The following is a 22,593-nucleotide window of genomic DNA, read 5'->3' as shown; positions in this document are numbered from 1 at the left end:
TCACTTTCACTTCATCTATGTCTTTATAGATGAAGTGAGTTTCTTGTAGGCAGCATTCTGTTGGGTCTTGTGTTTTATCTGTTCAGCCAGTCTAAATCTTTTAATTGTGGAATTTAAACCAGTTATGTTCAAGGTTGTTATTGGTAGTGAAGACTTACCCCTCTCATATACCTCAAAATAATAAGAACCATGTATGAGAAGCCCACAGCCAACATCGTACTGAATGGGCAAAAGCTGGAAGTATTCCCCTTGAAAACTGCCAGAAGACCAGGATGCCCACTCTCATCACTCCTATTCAACATAGTATTGGAAGTCCTGGCCAGGGCAGTCAGATAAGAGAAAGAAATAAAGGGCATCCAAGTAGGAAGAGAAGAAATCAAACTATCCCTGTTTGCAGACAACATGATCCTAGATCTAGAAAACCCCATATTCTCAGCCCAAAGTCTTCTTAAACTGATAAGCAACTTCAGCAAAGTCTCAGCATACAAAATCAGTATCCAAAAATCACTAGCACTCCTATATACCAACAACAATCAAACTGAGAGCCAGATTAGGAACGAACTCATTCACAACTGCCACAAAGAGAGTAAAATACCTAGGAATACATCTAACGAGGGAGGTGAAAGATCTCTTCAAGGAGAACTACAAAACACTGCTCAAAGAAATCAGAGATGACACAAGCACGTTGCATGCTCATGGATAGGAACAATCAATATCGTTAAAATGGCCATACTGCCCAAAGCAATTTATAGATATAATGCTGTTCTTATCAAACTACCAATGACATTCTTTACAGAACTAGAGAAAACTATTTTAAAGTTCATATGGAACCAAAAAAGAGCCCGAATGGCCAAGGCAATCCTAAGCAAAAAGAACAAAGCTGGAGGCATCATGCTATCCAACTTCAAGTTGTACTACAGGCACACTGTACTACTGGCACAATGGAACAGAATAGAGAGCCCAGAAATAAAACTGTATACCTACAACTATCTAATCTTTGGCAAACCTGAAAAAACAAGCAATGGGGAAAGGATTCCTTATTCAGTAAATGGTGCTGGGATAACTGGTTAGCCATATGCAGAAAATTAAAACTGGACCCCTTCCTTACACCATATACAAAAATTAGCTCGAGATGGATTAGAGACTTAAGTGTAAAACCTCAAGCTGAAAACTCTGGAAGACAGCCTAGGCAATACCATTCAGGAGATAGGCATGTGCAAAGATTTCATGATAAAGATACCAAAAACAATTGTGACAAAAGCAAAAATTGACAAATGGGACCTAACTAAACTAAAAAGCTTCTGCACACCAAAAGAAACTTATCAGCAGAGTAAGCAGACAGTGTACGGAATGGGAGAAAATTTTTGCAAACTGCATCAGACAGAAGTCTAATATACTGCATCTATAAGGAACTTAAATTTACAAACAAAAAACAACCCCATTATAAAGTGGGCCAAGGACATGAACAGATACTTTTCCAAAGAAGACATACATGCAGCCAACAATCATATGAAAGAAAGCTCAACATCACTAATCACTAGAGAAATGCAAATCAAAACCACAGTGAGATACCATCTCACACCAGTCAAAATTGCTATTATTAAGAACTCCAAAAGTAACAGATGGTGGTGAGGTTGTGGAGAAAAAGGAATGCTTATAAAGTGTTGGTGGGAGTGGAAATTTGTTCACCCATTGTGGAAGACAGTGTGGCCATTCCTCAAAGACCTAAAGACAGAAATACGATTCACCCCAGCAGTCCCATTACTGGGTATTTACCCAAAGGAATATACATTGTTCTATTATAAAGATGCATACACACATATGTTTATTGCAGCAGTATTCATAATAGCAAAGACATGGAATCAACCTAAATGCCCAGCAATGTTATACTGTATAAAGAAAATGTGGCACATATACACCATAAAATGAGATCATGTCTGTTGCGGGGACTTGAATGGAGCTGAAGGCCATTATCCTTAGCAAACTAATGCAGGACAGAAAACCAAACGCCGCAAGTTCTCACTTATAAGTGGGAGCTAAGTTATGAGAACACATGGACACAGAGGGGTACAATACATGCTAGAGTCTTTCAGAAGGTGGAGGGTGTGAGGAGGGGAGAGCATCAGGCAAAATAACTAATGAGTACTAGGCCTAATATCTGGGTGATAAATAATCTGTATAACAACCCCCCATGACACAAGTTTACCTATGTAACAAACCTACACAGGTACCTCTGAACTTAAAAGTTTTAAAAAAAGGACTTACTGATTTTGTTAATGATTTTCTGACTGTTTTTATATCTCTATTTCTCTCTTCTTTTATTGTTTACTTTTGTGATTTAGTGGTTTTTAAAAAATTATTTTTTATTATACTTTAAGTTCTCGGGTACATGTGCACAATGTGCAGATTTGATACATAGGTATACATGTGCCATGTTGATTTGCTGCACCCATCAACTCATCATTTACATTAGGTATTTCTCCTAATGCTATCCCTCCCCTAGCCTCTCAACCCCCGACAGGCCTCAGTGTGTGAAGTTCCCCACCCGGTGTTCAAGTGATCTCATTGTTCAATTCCCACCTACGAGTGAGAACATGCGGTGTTTGGTTTTCTGTCCTTGTGATAGTTTGCTGAGAATGATGGTTTCCAGCTTCATCCATGTCCCTGCAAAGGACATGAACTTATTCTTTTTTAAGGCTGCATAGTATTCCATGGTGTATATGTGCCACATTTTCTTAATCCAGTCTATTATTGATGGACATTTGGGTTAGTTCCAAGTCTTTGCTATTGTGAATAGTACTGTCATAAACATATGTGTGCATGTGTCTTTATAGTAGAATGACTTATAATCCTTTGGGTATATACCCAGTAATGGGATTGCTCGGTCAAATGGTAATTCTAGGTCTAGATCGTTGAGGAATTGCCACACTGTCTTCCACAATGGTTGAACTAATTTACAGTCCCACCAACAGTGTAAAAGCGTTTCTATTTCTCCACATCCTTTCCAGTATCTGTTGTTTCCTGACTTTTTAATGATTGCCGTTCTAACTGTCATGAGATCGTATTTCATTGTGGTTTTGGTTTGCATTTCTCTGATGACCAGTGATGATGAGGATTTTTTCATGTGTCTGTTGGCTGCATAGATGTCTTCTTTCGAGAATTGTCTATTCATATCCTTTGCCCACTTTTTGATAGGGGGGGTTGTTTTTTTCTTTGTAAGTTCTGGATATTAGACCTTTGTCAGATGGGTAGATTGCAAACATTTTCTCCCATTCTGTAGGTTGCCTGTTCATTCTGATGGTAGTTTCTTTTGCCGTGCAGAAGCTCTTTAGTTTAATTAGATCCCATTTGTCAATTTTGGCTTTTGTTGCCATTGCTTTTGGTATTTTAGACATGAAGTTCTTGCCCGTGCCTATGTCCTGAATGGTATTCCCTAGGTTTTCTTCTAGGGTTTTTATGGTTTTAGGTCTAACATTTAAGTCTTTAATCCATCTTGAATTAATTTTTATGTAAGGTGTAAGGAAGGGATCCAGTTTCAGCTTTCTACATATGGTTAGCCAGCTTTCCCAGCACCATTTATTAAATAGGGAATCCTTTCCCCATTTCTTGTTTTTGTCATGTTTGTCAAAGATCAGATGGTTGTAGATGTGTGGTGTTGTTTCTGAGGTCTCTGTTCTGTTCCATTGGTCTATATCTCTGTTTTGGTACCAGTACCATGCTGTTTTGGTTACTGTAGCATTGCAGTATAGTTTGAAGTCAGGTAGCATGATGCCTCCAGCTTTGTTCTTTTTGCTTAGGATTGTCTTGGCAATGTGGGCTCTTTTGGTTCCATATGAACTTTAAAGTAGTTTTTTTCCAATTCTGTGAAGAAAGTCAGTGGTAGCTTGATGGGGATGGCATGGAATCTATAAATTACCTTGGGCAGTATGGCCATTTTCACGATATTGATTCTTCCTCTCCATGAGCATGGAATATTCTTCCATTTGTTTGTGTCCTCTTTTATTTCCTTGGGCAGTGGTTTGTAGTTGTCCTTGAAGAGGTTCTTCACATCCCGTGTAAGTTGGATTCCTAGGTATTTTATTCTCTTTGTAGCAATTGTGAATGGGAGTTCACTCATGATTTGACTCTCTGTTTGTCTGTTAAGGGTGTATAGGAATGCTTGTGATTTTTGCACATTGATTTTGTATCCTGAGACTTTGCTGAAGTTGCTTATCAGCTTATGGAGATTTTGGGCTGAGACAATGGGGTTTTCTAAATACAGAATCATGTTATCTGCAAGCAGGGACAATTTGACTTCCTCATTTCCTAACTGAATACTCTTTGTTTCTTTCTCTTGCCTGATTGCCCTGGCCAGAACTTCTAACACTGTTGAATAGGAATGGTGAGACAGGGCATCCTTTTCTTGTGCTGGTTTTCAAAGGGAATGCTTCCAGTTTTTGCCCATTCAGTATGATATTGACTGTGGGTTTGTCATAAATAGCTCTTATTATTTTGAGAAATGTTCCATCGATACCTCGTTTATTGAGAGTTTTTAGCATGAAGGGCTGTTGAATTTTGTTGAAGGCCTTTTCTGCATCTATTGAGGTAATTGTGCTTTTTGTCGTTTCTGTTTATGTGATGGATTATGTTTATTGATTTGCATATGCTGAACCAGCCTTGCATCCCAGGGATGAAGCCGACTTGATTGTGGTGGATAACCTTTTTGATGTGCTGCTGGATTTGGCTTGCCGAATCTCCTTGTGTCTCCATCTCCTTCAGTTCTACTGTGATCTTAGTTATTTCTCGCCATCTGCTAGCTTTTGAATTTGTTTGCTCTTCCTTCTCTAGTTCTTTTAATTGTGATGTTAGGGTGTCAATTTTAGATCTTCCTGCTTTCTCTTGTGGACATTTAGTGCTATAAATTTCCCTCTACACACTGCTTTAAATGTGTCCCAGAGATTCTGGTACGTTGTGTCTTTGTTCTCATTGGTTTCAAAGAGCATCTTTCTTTCTGCCTTCATTTTGTTATTTACCCAGTAGTCATTCAGGAGCAGGTTGTTCACTTTCCTTGTAGTTGTGTGGTTTTGAAAGAGTTTCTTAATCCTGAGTTCTAATTTGATTGCACTGTGGTCTGAGAGATAGTTTGTTGTGATTTCTGTTCTTTTACATTTGCTGAGGAGTGCTTTACTTCCAATTATGTGCTCAATTTTAGAGTAAGTGTGATGTGGTGCTGAAAAGAATGTATATTCTGTTGATTTGGGGTGGAGAGTTCTGTAGATGTCTATTAGGTCCGCTTGGTGCAGAGTTGAGTTCAATTCCTGGATATCCTTGTTACCTTTCTGTCTCGTTGATTTGTCTAATGTTGACAATGGGGTGTTAAAGTCTCCCGTTATTATTGTGTGGGGGTGTAAGTCTCTTTGTAGGTCTCTAAGAACTTGCTTTATGAATCTGGGTGCTCCTGTATTGGGTGCATATATATTTAGGATAGTTAGCTCTTCCTGTTGAATTGATCCCTTTACCATTATGTAATGGCCTTCTTTTCTCTTTTGATATTGGTTGGTTTAAAGTCTGTTTTATCAGAGACTAGGATTGCAACCCTTGCTTTTTTTTGCTTTCCATTTGCTTGGTAGATCTTCCTCCATTACTTTATTTTGAGCCTATGGGCGTCTTTGCACATGAGATGGGTCTTCTGAATACAGCACACTGATGAGTCTTGACTCTATCCAATTTGCTAGTCTGTGTCTTTTAATCGGGGCATTTCGCCCATTTACATTTAAAGTTAATATTGTTATGTGTGAATTTGATCCTGGCATTATGGTATTCGCTGGTTAGTTTGCCCATTAACTGATGCAATTTCTTCATAGCGTTGATGGTCTTTACAATTTGGCATGTTTTTTCAGTGGCTGGTACCGGTTGTTTGTTTCCATGTTTAGTGCTTCCTTCAGGAGCTCTTGTAAGGCAGGCCTGGATGTAATGAAATCTCTCAGCATTTGCTTGTCTGTAAAGGATTTTATTTCTTCTTCACTTATGAAGCTTAGTTTGGCTGGATATGAAATTCTGGATTGAAAACTCTTTTCTTTAAGAATGTTGAATATTGGCCCCCACTCTCTTCTGGCTGGTACAGTTTCTACCGAGAGATCTGCTGTTAGTCTGATGGGCTTCCCTTTGTGAGTAACTCGACCTTTCTCTCTGGCTGCCCTTAACACTTTCGATTCATTTCAACCTTGGTGAATCTGACAATTATGTGTCTTGCAGTTGCTCTACTCGAGGAGTATCTTTGTGGTGTTCTCTGTATTTCCTGAATTTGAATGTTGGCCTGCCTTGCTAGGTTGGGGCTGTTCTCCTGGATAATATCCTGGAGAGTGTTTTTCAACTTGGTTCCATTCTCTCCATCACTTTCAGGTATAGCAATCAAATGTCGATTTGGTCTTTTCACATAGTCCTATATTTCTTGGAGGCTTTGTTCATTTCTTTTTACTGTTTTTTCTCTAACCTTGTCTTCTCGCTTTATTTCATTAATTTGACGTTCAATCACTGATACCCTTTCTTCCACATGATTGAATTGTCTATTGAAGCTTGTGCATGCATCACGAAGTTCTCGTGCCATGGTTTTCAGCTCCATGAGGTCATTTAAAGTCTTTGCTACACTGTTTATTCTAGTTAGCCATTTGTCTAATCTTTTTTCAAGATTTTTAGCTTCAAACATCCTTCTTTAGCTTGGAGAAGTTTGTTATTACTGACCTTTTGAAGCCTACTTCTGTCAACTCGTCAAAGTCATCTCCATCCAGCTTTGTTCTGTTGCTGGCGAGGAACTGCGATCCTTTGGAGGAGACGAGGTCCTCTGATTTTTAGAATTTTCATCTTTTCTGCTCTGGTTTCTCCCCATCTTTGTGGTTTTATCTACCTTTAGTCTTTGATGTTGGTGATCTACAGATGAGGTTTGGGGGTAGATGACCTTTTTGTTGATGTTGATACTATTCCTTTCTCTTTGTTAGTTTTCCTTCTAACAGTCAGGTCCCTCAGCTGCAGGTCTGTTGGAGTTTGCTGGAGGTCCACTCCTGACCCTGTTTGCCTCGGTATCACCAACGGAGGCTGCAGAGCAGCAAATAGTGCAGAACAGCAAATATTGCTGCCTGATCCTTCCTCTGGCAGCTTTGTCCCAGAGGGGCAGCCGCCTATATGAGGTGTCTGTTGGCCCCTCCTGGGAGGTGTCTCCCAGTTAGGCTATACTGGAGTCATTGACCCACTTGAGGAGGCAGGCTGTCTGTTCTCAGAGCTCAAACGCTGTGCTGAGAGAACCACTGCTCTCTTCAGAGCTGTCAGACAGGGACGTTTAAGTCTGCAGAAGTTGTCTGCTGCCTTTTGTTTAGCGATGCCCTGCCTAGAGAGGTGGAGTCTAGAGGCAGTAGGCCTTATTGAGCTTCAATGGGCTCTGCCCACTTTGAGCTTCCCGGTCACTTTGTTTACCTACTCAAGCCTCAGCAATGGCAGACGCCCCTCCCCTAGCCAGGCTGCCATCTCGCAGTTCGATCTCAGACTGCTGCGCTAGCAGGGAGCAAGGCTTCATGGGTGTGGGACGTGCCGAGGCAGGCATGGGAGAGAATCACCTTGTCTGCTGGTTGCTAAGACCTTGGGAAAAGTGCAGTATTTGGGCAGGAGTGTCCCGTTTTTCCAGGTAGCCTGTCATGGCTTCCCTTGGCTAGGAAAGGGAAATCCCCTGACCTCTTGCGTTTGCAGGGTGAGGCGATGCCCCTTCCTGCTTCACCTTGCCCTCTGTGGGCTGCAGCCCACTGTCCAACCAGTCCCAATGAGATGAACTAGGTACCTCAGTTGGAAATGCAGAAATCACCCGTCTTTTGTGTCTTCTGCGTCGATCACGCTGGGAGCTGCAGACTGGAGCTGTTCCTATTTCACCATCTTGGAACGCCCAGTTTGGTGGCTTTTTGTATTGACAGCATGTGACTCCATTCCTCTGTCTTATTTGTGTTTCTGCTGTACTATTGAGTTTTGTACTTTTGTGTGTTTCTTTGAGAGTTTTAAGACTGCATTAAGCATTTTTGTAGTGTAGTGTGATGAATTCCCTTAATTTTTGCTTGTCTGGGAAAGATGTTATTTGCCCTTTATTTTTGAATGATAAGTTTGCTGAATCTAGTATTATTGACTGACATTTTATTTTCAGCACTTGCAATATATCATCATATGCCTGTAAGGTTTCTGCTGAGAAATTTGTTTTTAATCTTATGGGGATTTTCTTACATGTGATTTGATATTTTTCTTACTATTTTTAGAATTCTGTCTTTGACGTTTCAGTATGACTGTGATACACCTTGTAGAAGCCTTTTATGGATTGAATGTATTTGAGGAATTTTGTACTCCTGTATCTTCATGTTTTTATCTTTTGCAAGACTTGGGAATTTTCAGCTATAATTTTTTTCAAATGTTTTCTTCCATTTCTCTTTCTTCTGAAACTCCCATAATTTGAACATTTGGTTGCTTTATGGCATCCCATATGTTATGTAGGCTTTCTTCATTTTTTAAAGTTGTTTTTCACCTTTGTGTCTGAATGGGTTAGTTTTTAATTTTTATTTATTTATTTATTTATTTATTTATTTATTTATTTTTGAGATGGAGTCTCGCTCTGTCGCCCAGTCTGGAGTGCAGTGGCCGGATCTCAGCTCACTGCAAGCTCCGCCTCCCGGGTTTACGCCATTCTCCTGCCTCAGCCTCCCGAGTAGCTGGGACTACAGGCGCCCGCCACCTCGCCCGGCTAGTTTTTTGCATTTTTTAGTAGAGACGGGGTTTCACGGTATTAGCCAGGATGGTCTCGATCTTCTGACCTTGTGATCCGCCCGTCTCGGCCTCCCAAAGTGCTGGGATTACAGGCTTGAGCCACCGCGCCCGGCCTGTGTCTGAATGGGTTATTTTTTAAAAAACCTGTTTTCAAGTTCAGAAGTTCTTCTGCTTAATTTTGTTTATTACTGAGGCTCTCAACTGTATTTTACATTTCATTGAAATCTTCAGTTGTAGGACTTTTTAAATGATATCAATCTTTGTTGAATTTCTCGAGATCATAAATTGTTTTCCTAATTTTTTGGATTATTTATCTTTTTTTTTGAAAAAAATCTCACTAGTTTCTGTTGTATCCTAATTTTGATTTTTTTCCAGCATTCCGTACATTTCCTTTTCTTATGGGTCTCTTACTGGAAAATTATTTTGTTTCTTTGGAGGTTTCTTGTTTCCTTGGTTTTTCATGTTTCTTGTGTCTTTTTGTTGGTGTCTGTGTTTATTGTAACAGTTGTTTTCTTCCAATTTATTCATTAACATTGGTAGGAAAAACTTTTTCCTGTAGATATATTTATAGTGCTGGTTCTGTGAAGGGGTTTGTCTGATTTTACATAGACACAGTCATGTAATCTTTTATGATTTTTTGGATTGTAACTCTTGTCAGCAGTGTCGGAGTTCCTAAGTGACGCAGACTGCTTTTGTTAATGGCAGCCATGGTGAGGCTTTGCTGAGCGTGGGGACTCCAGGTGGGGTGCTCCTTAAGCACCAGTAATAATGGCGGTGGGCTGGGTGGACTTGTCATTAGTTGCCTCAGTGGTGTGTGTGGGTGCCAGTGTGGCTGGTGCGTTGAGCCAATCCCCAGACCTCTAGATGATTTGTGTAGGCAGTGGCAGTGGCAGCTATAGGTGGGGATGGCTTGTCGTCAGGTTTTTGGAAGGCATGTTTCTGAGCCAGTTGGGGAGTGGATCGATCCCTACACCTCTGGAGGATGATGTGTACAGGTGCTGATGGTGGGCAGAGTGGATCTCTCTTCATGCTCCCCCACCCCCAATGGTGTGTGTGGGTCTTGGTAGCAGTAGATGGGTAGATAGTTCCCTAGGAACCCTGATGATATGCATTGGTGATGTTGAGGAGTGTGGATTGATTTTTGTTTCTCCGGATGACACGTGGGGGTGCCAGTGGTGGTGGGTGGGCCACTTTAAATTTTTTGTTACAATGTATTTTCATTCTTTTTTTTAAAAAGCATAACATTAAATTTACATAAGCATCTGTTTCCTTTCTGTTCTTCAGATTGAATAATTTCTATTGGTCTATCTATTTCCAGATCCACTGACCTCTTTTTAGTATCCTTTCTTCTCTTTAGGCCAGCGGTCCCCAACCTTTTTGGCATCAGGTTTCATGGAAGACAATTTTTCTATGGACCCATGTAGTGGGGCAGGTGGGATGATTTTGGAATGATTCAAGCACATTACATTTATTGTGCACTTTATTTCTGTTATTAATACATTGTAATACATAATTAAATAAGTATACAACTTGCCATAATGTAGAATCAGTGGGAGACCTGAGCGTGATTTCTTGCAACTAGATGATCCCATCTGGAGGTGATGGGAGACAGTAACAGATCATCAGTCATTAGATTCTCATAAGGAGCATGCAACCAATATCACTCATATGCACAGTTCACAATAGGGTTTGTGCTTTGAGAATCTAATGCTGCCACTGACCTGACAGGTGGTGGAGCTCAGGTGGTAATGTGAGTGATGGGGAGCGGCTATAACTACAGATGAAATTTCACTTGCACACTTGCCACTCACCTCCTGCTGTGCGGCTTGGTTCCTAACAGGCCATGGACCAATACCAGTCCATGGCCTGGGGTTGGGGACTCCTGCTTTAGGCCATTCAGTGCTTTTTAAAATTTGGTCATGTTACTTTGTAGTTCTCAAAGTGCCATTTGTTTCTTTTTTACTTTTGTTTCTCTGTTGAGATTTTCTGTCTTTTTACCTCTTTGAAGAGAGTTCATCCTCTCAGAGAACAGTATAATAGCCACTTTAAAGCTTTTTTTTCTGGCTGTGTGTGGTGGCTCACACCGGTAATTCCAGCACTTTTGGAGGCTGAGGTGGCTGGATCACCTGAGGTCATGAGTTGGAGACCAGCCTGGCCAAGATGGTGAGACTCAGTCTCTACGAAAAATACAAAAAATTAGCCAGGCATGGTAGTGGGTGCCTGTAATCCCAACTACTTGGGAGGCTGAGGCAGAAGAATTGCTTGAACCTGGGAGGCGGAGGTTGCAGTGAGCTGAGATCATGCCACTGCACTCCATCTCAAATAAATAAATAAATGAATGAATAATTAAATAAATAAATAAAATGAAATTTTTTTTCTGATAATTTCAACATCTCTGTCTTCTTCTACTTGGCTGCTCTTGATTCTCATCTTTTGTGAGTTGTTGAGATTTCCTAGGTTCTTTATATGCCAAGCAGTTTTTGGATTATATCCTGGGCATTTTGAATATTAAGTTGTAAGTCTCTGGGTCTTGGTTAGATTGCAGGTTTGGTATTACTTTGAGTTCACCAATATCATTCTTAGCACATACTCTTCAGGGTCCTAAGATAGCTTTGCCATGAAGTCTGTCTAGAATTCTTAGTTGCGCTCAGTGGGAGAAGCAGAGAAGATTATTCTTATTCCATTTTATTTCAAGTAGAATTCTTGCTCATTTTTAAAATCTGAGTTTTTATACACACACACACACACACACACACACACACACACACACACAGGATTTTCCTGTGTCACCTAGGCCTGAGTGCAGTGGTACAATTATAGCTCACTGCAGCCTCAAACTCCTAGGCTCAAGTGATTCTCCTGCCTCAGCCTCCTGAGTAGCTGGGACTACAGACACGTGCCACCACCTTTTTTGTAGAGATACGGTCTCACTATATTTATCAGACTGGTCTCAAACTTCTGACCTCAAGTAATCTTCCTGCCTCAGTCTCCCAAAGTGTTGGGATTACAGGCATAAGCCACTGTACTGGCTCAGTCTGAGTGTTTAGTCTTTGTTATTGATGTACAGGAATTTTTTATATAATAAGGATATGAATCTGTTGTCAGGATGTGTATTGCAAATACTTTCAATCTGTAGCTGTTTTATTTCTTAATTGTATGTTTGTTGATGAGCAGAAATATTTGATTTTGATGAATCTAGTTTATCAGTTTTTTCCTTTATTCTTAGTGGTTTCTTCTTTTTTTTAGATAGAGTCTCATTCTTTTGCCCAGACTGAAGTGCAGTGGCATGATCTTGGCTCACTGCAACCTCTGCCTCCTGGGTTCCAGCGATTCTCGTGCCTCAGCCTCCCTAGTAGCTGGGACTACAGGTGTGCACCACCATGCTGAGTGAATTTTTGTATTTTTAGTAGAGATGGGATTTCATCGTGTTGCCCAGGCTGGTCTCGAACTCCTGGCCTCTAGCGATCTATCCACCTTGGCCTCCCAAAGTGCTGGGATTACAGATGTGAGCCACTGCACCCAGTCTCTTTATTCTTAGTCCTTTCCTTTCCTTTCCTTTCTTTCCCTTCCCTTCCCTATCCCCTTCCCTTCCCTCCCCTCCCCTCCCCTTCCCTCCCCTCCCCTTCCCTTCCCTTCGTTTCCTTTCCTTTCACTTTTTTGTTATTGTTGTGACAAAACACATGAACAAAATTTACCATATTAGCTATTAATTGCATTCAATTTAGTGGCATTTAGTTCACTCACAGTGTTGTGCAACCACTTTCTCTGTCTAGTTTCAGAACTTTTTCATCACTCCAAATGGAAACTCTTTAACCATTAAGCATTCACTTCTTATTTTATCTCTTTATTCCCCCAGCTTCCCAGCCCCTGGAAATTACTGCTTTGTTTTCTGTTGCCTGGATTTTCCTGTTCTAGATATTTCACAAAAACAGAATCACGCAGTATATGATCTTTTGTGTCTATGGCTTCTTTCACTTAGCACAAATGCTTTCAAAGTTCATCCATGTCATAGTATGTGGTAGTACTTTAGTTCTTTTTATGGTCTAATAATATTCCATTATATGGATATATCACATTTGTTTATCTGTTCATCTGTTTGTATTGTTTCCACCTTTTTTGCTATTATTGAATAATGCTTCTATGAACATACAAGTATCTGTTCGAAAACCTGTTTTCCATTCTTTTGTTTTATACCTAGGATGGGAATTTCTGTGTCATGTGGTAATTTTATGTTTAAGTTATTGAGGAACTGCAATACTGTTTTTTTTTTTTTTTCTTACAGTAGCTGTACCATTTACATTCCCACTAGCAATGTATGAAGGTTCCAGGTTCTTTATATACTCACCAACACTTATTTTTTTTCTCTCTTTCTTGCTCTTTTACTTCCTTTTCCTTCTCTCTTCCTTTCATTCCTCATCCTAGTGGGTACGAAATGATATGTCATTGTGGTTTTGACTTGCATTTTTTTTGTGTGTTTTGATGTAAACTTTAGGGGTATTTTTCCTTCTTCTGGGAAGAATGTTATTTATATTTTTTATAGGGATTTTGGTGAATCTATAAATTTCTTCATTTAGTGTGGACATTTTAACAATGACATTTCAACAGCATTGATTCTTTTTTCATTTTTCCTTTTTTGTTCTCGAAGGAGATAAACAATATTGATTCAAACCATGACCGTGGAATATCTTTCCATTGTTTTGGCGTTCTCTAGTTTCTTTCATCAATGTTTTATGGTTTTCATTGTGGAGATCTTTCACTTTGGTTTGGATTTGCATTTCCTAATGACTAATGACATTGAGTGTCTTCTAATGTGCTTTTTGTCATTTGTGTAGTTTTTTTTGGAGAAATATCTATTCACATTCTTTGCCCATTAAAATATTTTTGTCTTTATCTTACTGAATTGTAAGAGTTTTTTTTTTTTTTAAATTTTGAACACTATACCTTTTTTCTTTTAAGAGATGGGGTCTTGCTGTGTTGCCCAGGCTGGCCTGAAACTCTTGGCCTCAAGCAATCTTCCTGCCTTGGCCTTCCAGAGTGCTGGAATTACAGGTGTGAGCCATTGTGGTTGGCCTGGATACTGTATTTCCTCCCATTTGGTGGGTTGGTTGCCTTTTCACTATTCCAGTAGTGTTCTTTGATGAATAAAAGTTTGAAATTTTGCTGATGTCCTATTTATCATTTTTCTGTTGTCACTTGTGGTTTTTTGGTCATATCTGTGAAATCATTGCCAAATAGAAGTCATGAAAATGTACTGCTGTGTTTTTTTCTAAGAGCTTCATAATTTTAGCTCTTGTATAATATTTAGGTCTTCTCTCCATTTGAATCTATTTTTGAATATGGTGTGAGGCAAGGGTCCAAGTTCATACTTTTGCGTGTGGCAGTTTAGTTGTTCTAGAATTATTTGTTGAAAGTTTATTTTTCTTCCATGAAAGGTTTTGGCATCCTTGTTGAAAATCAATTGTTGGTCTTAGTTATATGGGTTTATTTCTAGACTTTCAATTCTGTCCAATAAATCTGTATGTTTACCCTTTGCCAAGATTGTTTTGATTACTATAGCATCATAGTAAATTTTGAAACTGAAATGTGAGTCCTCTAATTTTTTCTTCTTCTTCAAGATTATTTTGGTTCTTCTGAGCCTCTCGCAATTAATCGTCAGATCAGTTTGTCCATTTCTGCAAAACAGGCTGTTGGAATTTTGGTAGGGAGTGAATGGAACCTGGAGGTCACTTTGGGGAGTAATGCCCAACTGCTAACCAAAATAGTTGATATAGTTAGTAAAGTGTTTCAGTCCTCGATTAGGGGATGTCTTTTTCATTTATTTGGGTTTATTTATTTATTTATTTATTTAGCTCTTTCCTAAAATTTTCCATGTGGCAGTTCATAGGTAACTAACTTTAATATCTTTCAATTGTTATAAATGCAGTTACTTTAGAATCATAGGCCCTATTTAACCTTTTTTTTTTTTGAGACAGAGTTGCGCTCTTTTTGCCCAGGCTGGAGTACAATGGCGCGATCTCAGCTCACCGCATCCTCCGCCTGCCGAGTTCAAGCGATTCTCCTGCCTCAGCCTCTCGAGTGCGCCACCATGCCTGGCTAATTTTTGTATTTTTAGTAGAGACGGGGTTTCTCCATGTTGGTCAGGCTGGTCTTGAACTCCCGACCTCAGGTGATCCACCCACCTTGGCCTCCCAAAGTGCTGGGATTACAGGCGTGAGCCACCACGCCCGTCCATTAACCTTCTATGTAATAATTTTCATTACTTCCTTTAAATACATTCCAGATTTTAATAGCTGTTTAAGCTTTGGAATCTCAAAGTATTGATTTTTTTGATTAAAATTACCTTGGTATTTTAAAATGTCTTCCTAGTATTTTTTGGTGGACTTACATTTCTGCATTAGCAAGAGAGCCAGATATTCCATAGATTGCACTTATTATTTTTCTCTGAACTACTATGTATTTGTTTATAACAAATTTCCAAATAAAAAAGAACATTTTAAATGCCTCTTGCATATTGATATGTTTATTATTAAAATTTCATTTTTTTCCTAGTGGGAAAGAAGCCTAAGGAATAAAGTCATCTCTCTAGACCATAAAAATAAAAAGCATGTCCGAGGGTGTCCTGTCGCTTCCAAGTCTTCACCAGAAAGGTAAGATATGTGTGTGTGTGTGACATAGTATGGGCTTATCCTATAAAATGTGACCATAAATGATTTATTTTAGCTTGTTGTATCTCAATTATGACCACAATGTTTAAAATAGAAGGTTTGAATTCAGTAGCCTCTCAGATTCTTTCAGTCTCTTAACTTTCTGCGATTGTTAGTATCTTAACTCCCTTGTTTTTGTGCATTTGGAACATCTTGATAAGCTTTTGCTGATAATGCAAGAGTTATACATATGATGATTGACTCATTATTTGCGATCAGCAGTGAGAAAGGGTGCTCGATTTCTTCTTCTTTTTTGTTTTTTAAAGGCTAGTCAAATGAAGCAGTGGGAATGGAGCAGAAACAAAGACATCTGCAACTTGTAATCAACTGGTTGTAAATACCTCTGTACTTGGGCCAGCCAAAAATACTCCGTTTAGCAACTATTGTCCTATAGTCACAGTGCTAACAAATTATTTGTATAGGGGAATTAAATGTCTGGAGGATTCAAATTACAGTTGTTACTGGAAATAATTTACAGTATTTCAGAATTGGACATAAATCAGTGATTAGAAAGTTGTTATTTTAAAAAGAGTATTGAATTTTCTTTTTAACATAGTGAATGAAAAAATGAGAATAGCAAATTATGATTATTGGAAAGTCACACAAATTTAGAAGACTCAGTGGGGTCCTTGAATTTATGTCAAAGTACTTCTATAAACTACGTAGTCTAATTCTCCCTTTTCAAGTAAATTGTGTGTAGGAAATATAAACATATATTGGCGACTCCATAGCAGTTTATGAGCCTCTTGACATACCATACCATGGATAACTTGTCAAGGTGAATAAGGCAGGTCTGTTGATGCAATGATGATGCTTTCATCCTTAGAACAAGCACACATTCAGTATTCAGACTTGGTTTCCCAAAAAGATTTACATAAAAAAATTATACTTCGTTTGAGAGATGGAATGCTAGAAGTAAAGGAATGATAATTTTTAATTAATAAAGCCAAGCCACATTTTCTGAAAGGTTTGCACATACGAAGTTGTTTTATCTTATGGGAGACATATCCTGAAGACTTTGCATGCTTCAAAACATATATAATTCCCCTTTAGCTGCCGTCTTGTATCCCTGCATGTGTGTGCCTAATCTCAGCTGGCCCACCTGAGACCCTGTGAGCACCAACCCTAATTCCCTGCATGTCCCCTTACCTGCTCTGACAGGATGAAAGAAGCAATCACGAATCAGGAAAAACTTGCCAAACTGCAGGCACAAGTGCACATTGGTGGGAAAGGAACTGCTTGTAGAAAGAAGAAGGTGGTTCATGGAACAGCCACAGCAGATGATAAAAATCTTGAGCTGTCCTTAAAGAAGTTAGGGGTAAACAGTATCTCTGGTATTGAAGAGGTGAATGTGTTTACAAACCAAGGAATGGTGATCCACTTTAACAACCCTAAAGTTCAGGCATCGCTGGCAGCAAACACTTTCACCGTTACAGGCCATGCTGAGACAAAGCAGCTGACAGAAATGCTACACAGCATCTTAAACCAGCTTGGTGCAGACAGTCTGACTAGTTTAAGGAGACTGGCTGAAGCTCTGCCCAAACAGCCCGTGGATGGAAAAGCACCACTTGCTACTGGAGAGGATAATGATGATGAAGTTCCTGATCTTGTGGAGAATTTTGATGAGGCTTCCAAGAATGAGGCAAACTGAATTGAATCAACTTCTGAAGATAAAACTTGAAGAAGTTACTGGGAGCTGCTATTTTATATTATGACCGCTTTTAAAGAAATTTTTGTTTATGGATATGATAAAATCTAGATCTCTAATTTAAGCCCAAGCCCCTTGGACACTGCAGCTCTTTTCAGTTTTTGCTTATACACAATTCATTCTTTGCAGCTAATTAAGCCGAAGAAGCCTGGGAATAAACTTTGAAACAAAGGTGATTAAGGTTCTTTGCCTAGTAAAAAACAAAAAACAAAAAACTTATATCATTCAGGCCGGGCACGGTGGCTCACACCTGTAGTCCCAGCACTTTGGGAGACCGAGGCAGGTGGATCACTTGAGTGCAGGAGTTCAAGTACAGCTTGGGCACCATGGTGAAACACCATCTCTACAAAAAACTAATAAAAGTAAAAATTAAAAAATACTTACTTAAATCTCACTTTTCCATAAGAATGCTTATAAAGTGGTGGGCACAGGTTCTTTGGGATATCAATCAATAACTTTGTAACATATTGCTTTAATTTTGCCTTTTAGTTTTCTGGCATTATCACTAATATTTTTTTCAGTGTATTTTCTGCTAAATTGTCAGCCTAGCATAAAAAGATAATTGTTTGGCCTTCCTTATAGAATTTATGACATCTGACTTCTCTTCCAGAGTTAGTGATTTTCAGGCGTGGTCACAGCATTAACATTATAACATCTATTTAATATACACTTAATGATATTGTTAGAGGATAAAAAGTTTTTAAAATTCAGTAGCAGTAGAAATTGAATTAAAAATACAATAATGAACCAAATCACCATCTTTTTAATAAATAAAAAGAACAGTGTGGTTGACATGAACCTGACAAAGGAAAATGATACATTTTTAAATTGATAAAAGTGATGTAGCCAACAGGCATTAGTGTAATTAGTTTTATAGTTTACTCAGCCAATTTTTGAATAATAGAATATGATTTTTGACAAATTTTTAAAATCTAGAGGGCTTTGTATTATTTCAAAATTTTATACTGAAGATGCATATATATGTCTTTTATATATATAACTAACTATATTAATATATAATTAGTTCAAATTCACAATGTTAAAATGTTCATAAATTATTTCTGGGGGATGTATATGAATATTAAAAAGTAGAATTTAAAAATGTATCTCTGATGTGTGGTAGAAAGGACCTGAGTCATTTCCAAATCCTAGTTGTCTTAAGCTAGGAGGGGGCATCTTGTCTATACTTCAGTTTTTCTCTATTGAAAGTTCTGGAGCTTTTGATTCTTAACCTTTTTCTGAATGTTCTGCTTCTAAAAGGTAGGTAAAATGGGATGGTTAGGATATCTAGAATATCTGGAAACTAAGGTGGAATGGAACATGATGAGTTGTTTAGATGAAACTGGGTTATGACAGTTAAGTTAGTAGGCAGAGTTAGGAAGTGACTTTGTTCAAAACAACAGGAATGGGAAATTATGATGTATTTGCTTCACAGCACAAGGATTTTGTAAAATTCTCTTGGGCATATTATTTTTAGAAGAGAAACAGTTTGGTTTTTCTGTTTTAATGGGATTCTTTTTTCCTCTCTTGATCTCATTTTCACTATCAATGAGCTTACAGAATTTGTACCTACAGATTTAGGTCTCTTGTAGTGTAATTTTTTTTAAATCAAATTGTGCTGTTCTTCCTACTCCACTAATTATTTGGTGTATCGGTCATGAGAGTACATGAGCAATATCAGATTGGAACTGAAAACCGTCTATTATAATTATGGCAGCTAATATCTACTGAGTACTTATTATATGGTAGGCATTAGGCTAAGCCTGAACTGTCTTATTTAATTTTTATAAGTCTGTGAGATGTAAGTAGCATTGGCCTTATCTCATAGTTGAGGAAATTTAGGCCTTCTTACTATAATGGAGAGGAATGTTATTAATGCATCTCTAGGAAACCTAGTCCAGTATTAACAGACTTAAATTTTTGTTTTAATAACATTGAATTCTTCTAGGCTATCTGAAACATTTTATAAATTGCTGCTGGGCAAAGGGAAGTCAAAGCAACAAAAATACACCTGGAGAGGGGGAAAAAGTTTCCATATGTTTGTATTACTTTGGAACTGCTGACTCTATCTCCTGGGTTTGATCTTACTTTAAAGATTGTAATACTTCTTAGTGCTTTTTTAAAAATTAAGTTTTATTGTGATACAATTTACACATCATCAAATTCACCCATTTTAATTCAATAATTAAATAATTTTTAGTATATTTACAGAATTGTGAGCTATCACTACAGTCTGGTGATGGTTTTAGAACATCCCATCATGCTCCAAAAGAAACTGCTCTTTTGCAACCATTTTATATTCTCACCTACAACTGTAAGCAACCACTAACCTTATAAGATTTGATTTTTTGGACATTTCATATAGACAGAATCATACAATATGTTTGTTCTTTTTCATCTGGCTTTCACTGAGCATAATATTTTTGAGGTTTGTTAATATTGTAGCATATATCAGTATTTCATTTCTTTTTACACCACATTGTGTTTATTCACCAATTGGATTTTTATATTGTTTCCACTTCTTAGCTATTATGAGTAATGTTGTCATAAACATTCCTGTACAAGTGTTTGCAGGTGTTTGTGTAGATGCATGTTTTCTTTTTTCTTTTTCTTTTTTTTCTCTTGAGATGGAGTCTCACTTTGTTGCCCAGTGGTACAGTGGTGGAAAACACTTTGCCCAGTGGTGCAGTGGTGGAAAACAGCTCACTGCAGCCTCGACCTCCCAGGCTCAAGCGATCCTCCTGCCTCAGCCCACCAAGTAGTTGGGACTACAGGCATGCATCATCATGCTTGGCTAATTGTATTTTTTGTAGAGATGAGGTTTTGCTATGTTGCCCGGGCTGGTCTTGAACTCTTGAGCTCAAGTGATCTGCCCACCTTGGCCTCCCAAAGTGCTGGGATTATAGGCATGAGCCACTGTGCCCGTCCTAAGACATATATGTTTTCATTTATCTTAAACAGATAACTAGGATTAGAATTGCTGTGTCATGCATTAATATTGTTTAACTTTTTGAGCAACTGCTGAACTTTTTTCAAAATGACTGTACAATTTTACATTCCCACCAGCACTGTATGAGGGATTCATGTTTTTCTGCATCCTCACCAGCAGTCATCTCCTTCCATCGTTCTTTCCTCTTTCTTTTTTCTTTTCTTTTCTTTTGTTTCCTTCCATCTTTCATCCTAGTGAGTGTGAAGTGGTACCTCATTGTGGTTTTGATTGCCATTTCCTAAAACTAAATGATGTCGATTGTCTTTTCATGTGCTAATTGATCATTTGTATGTCTTTTTGAGAATTGTTTAATCAGATCCTTTGCCCATTTTAAAATTGGATTATCTTTTTGTTGTAAGAGTTAAAAAATATTTTCTGGGTACAAGTCCCTTATCAGGTATATGATTTTCATATATTTTATCTGATACTTTTGGCAAGTTTCTCACTCTCTTGATGGTGTCCTTCGAAACATAAAAGATTTTAAGTTTTGATGAAGTCCCATTTATCTATTTTTCTTTTGTCTCTGTGCTTTTGGTGTCATATCTAAGAAACCATTGCCTAATCCAAGGTTGTGATCCTTTACTCCTGTGTTTTCTTCTAAGAGTTTTATAGTTTTAGCTCTTAGATTTAGGTCTTTGATCCATTTTAAGTTAATTTTTAGGTATGGAATGAAATAGGCACCCTAATTAATATTTTTGCCTTTGGATATTCATTTGTCCCAGCACCATTTGTTGAAAAGACAATGGTGTCTCTTCATTATTTTCCATTGAATTGTCTTGGAATCTTTGTGAAGTATCTATCAGTTGATAGTAAGTGTTAGTGTTTATTTCTGGATTCTCAGTTCTCTTCCATTGTTCCATATGTCTGTCCATATGCTGGTACTGCCATGTGCTATTGCAGCTTTGTAGTAAGTTTTGAAATTGGGAAGTGTGGGTCTTACAACTTTATTTTTTTTCAATATTTTTTGGAGCCGTTCTGGGTTTCTTGCATTTTCAGTTGAATTTTAGAGTCAGCTTGTCGTTTTTAATAAAAAACCAGCAAGGATTTTGACAGAGATTCTATTGACTCTGTAGACTAAATTGGGGAATATTGCCATTTTAACAATATTGTCTCCAGATTAATAAACATGGGATGTCTTTCCATTTATGTCCTTTATAATTTTTTTCAATAGTGTTTTGTAGTTTTCAGTGTGTCTTTGCCTTTTTTTTGTTAAATTTATTCCTAAATACTTCCTTATTTCTGAAGCTATTATGAATGGAATTGTTTTCTATTTTTAGATTTGTATTTATTTATGTTTTTGAGACAGGATCTTGTTCTGTTGCCTGGGGTGGGGTACAGTGGCATGGTCATAACTCATTGTGGTCTTGACCTCCTGGGCTTAAGTGATCCTCATTCCTCAGGCTCCAAGTCTCTGGGACTACTGGTGCATGCCACCACGCTTGGCCAATGTTTTGAATTTGTAGAGATGGGGTCTCATTGTGTTGCCCAGGTTGGTCTTGAACACCTGGTCTCAAGCAATCCTCCTTCCTTGGTTTCCCAGAGTATAGTATTACAGGGATGAGCCATTGGGCCTGGAATTGGTCTCTTCATTCATTTCCTCTTGGATTTCCAATTTTTAAGCACATAGTTGTTCATATTAATAGTAGTGTCTAATGATCCTTTGTATTTCTATGGTATCAATTTTTATGTCTCACTTTTTGTTTTCAATCTTGTTGGGGTCTTTCTTTTTTTCTTGGTTGGTCTAGCTCGTGGTGTATCAGTTTTATTTTTTCAAAATGCCAACTTTATGTTTGATCTTTTTTTAAAAAGTCTTCATTTTGTTTACTTCTACTCTGATCTTTACAATTTCTTTCCTCCTCCTAATTCTTGTTATGTTCATTCTTGCTTTTCTAGTCCATTGAGGTTCATTGTAACCACTTTTTATTTGAAATCTTTCTACTTTTTGATATAAGCATTTATTGCTATGCATTTCTCTCTTAACACTGCTTTTGCTTGTCCATAGATTTGGTATGTTGTGTTTCTGTTTTCATTTCTTTCAGGAAGTAAAATAAATTTTTTTTCTTTTAATTTCTTCAGACCTAATGGCTGTGGAGCATGTTGTGTAATTTCCAGGGGTTTGTACAGTTTCCAGCGTTCCACTTGTTACTTGATTTCTAGTTTTATTCCAATGTGGTCTGAGGAGATACTTTATATGATTTCAGTTTTTGAAAAGTTATTGAGATTCGTTTTGTGTCCTATCATATGATCTGCCCTGGAGAATGTTTCTTGCACTGGTGAAAAAATGTGTATTCTGCAGCTCTTGGATGAAATGTTTTGTAAATGTCTGTTAGGTCTATTAGGTCTATAGTGCAAATTAAACCTGATGTTTCTTTGTTGATTTTCTGTCTAGATGATCTGTTTAGTGTTCAAAGAGAGTGTGTTAG

The 22,593-nt window shown here is 38.0% G+C and overlaps 1 protein-coding gene and 1 pseudogene across 1 annotated transcript in view; both read left to right on the top strand.

Annotated features, from left to right (window-relative positions):
• SENP7 (SUMO specific peptidase 7) overlaps positions 1-22,593 on the top strand; it is a 199,254-nt gene that overhangs the window by 50,186 nt on the left and 126,475 nt on the right. Inside the window, exon 4 of the mRNA XM_025374920.1 lies at positions 15,319-15,416. Within this exon, the coding sequence (XP_025230705.1) occupies positions 15,319-15,416 (98 nt within the window). The remainder of the gene's footprint in view (positions 1-15,318; positions 15,417-22,593) is intronic.
• On the top strand, positions 16,636-17,550 carry LOC112618196 (annotated as a pseudogene).

Source organism: Theropithecus gelada, chromosome 2 (genome assembly GCF_003255815.1).
Source record: "Theropithecus gelada isolate Dixy chromosome 2, Tgel_1.0, whole genome shotgun sequence".
Taxonomy (NCBI): Eukaryota; Metazoa; Chordata; class Mammalia; order Primates; family Cercopithecidae; genus Theropithecus; species Theropithecus gelada.
This window is presented reverse-complemented; position numbering and strand designations above follow the sequence as displayed.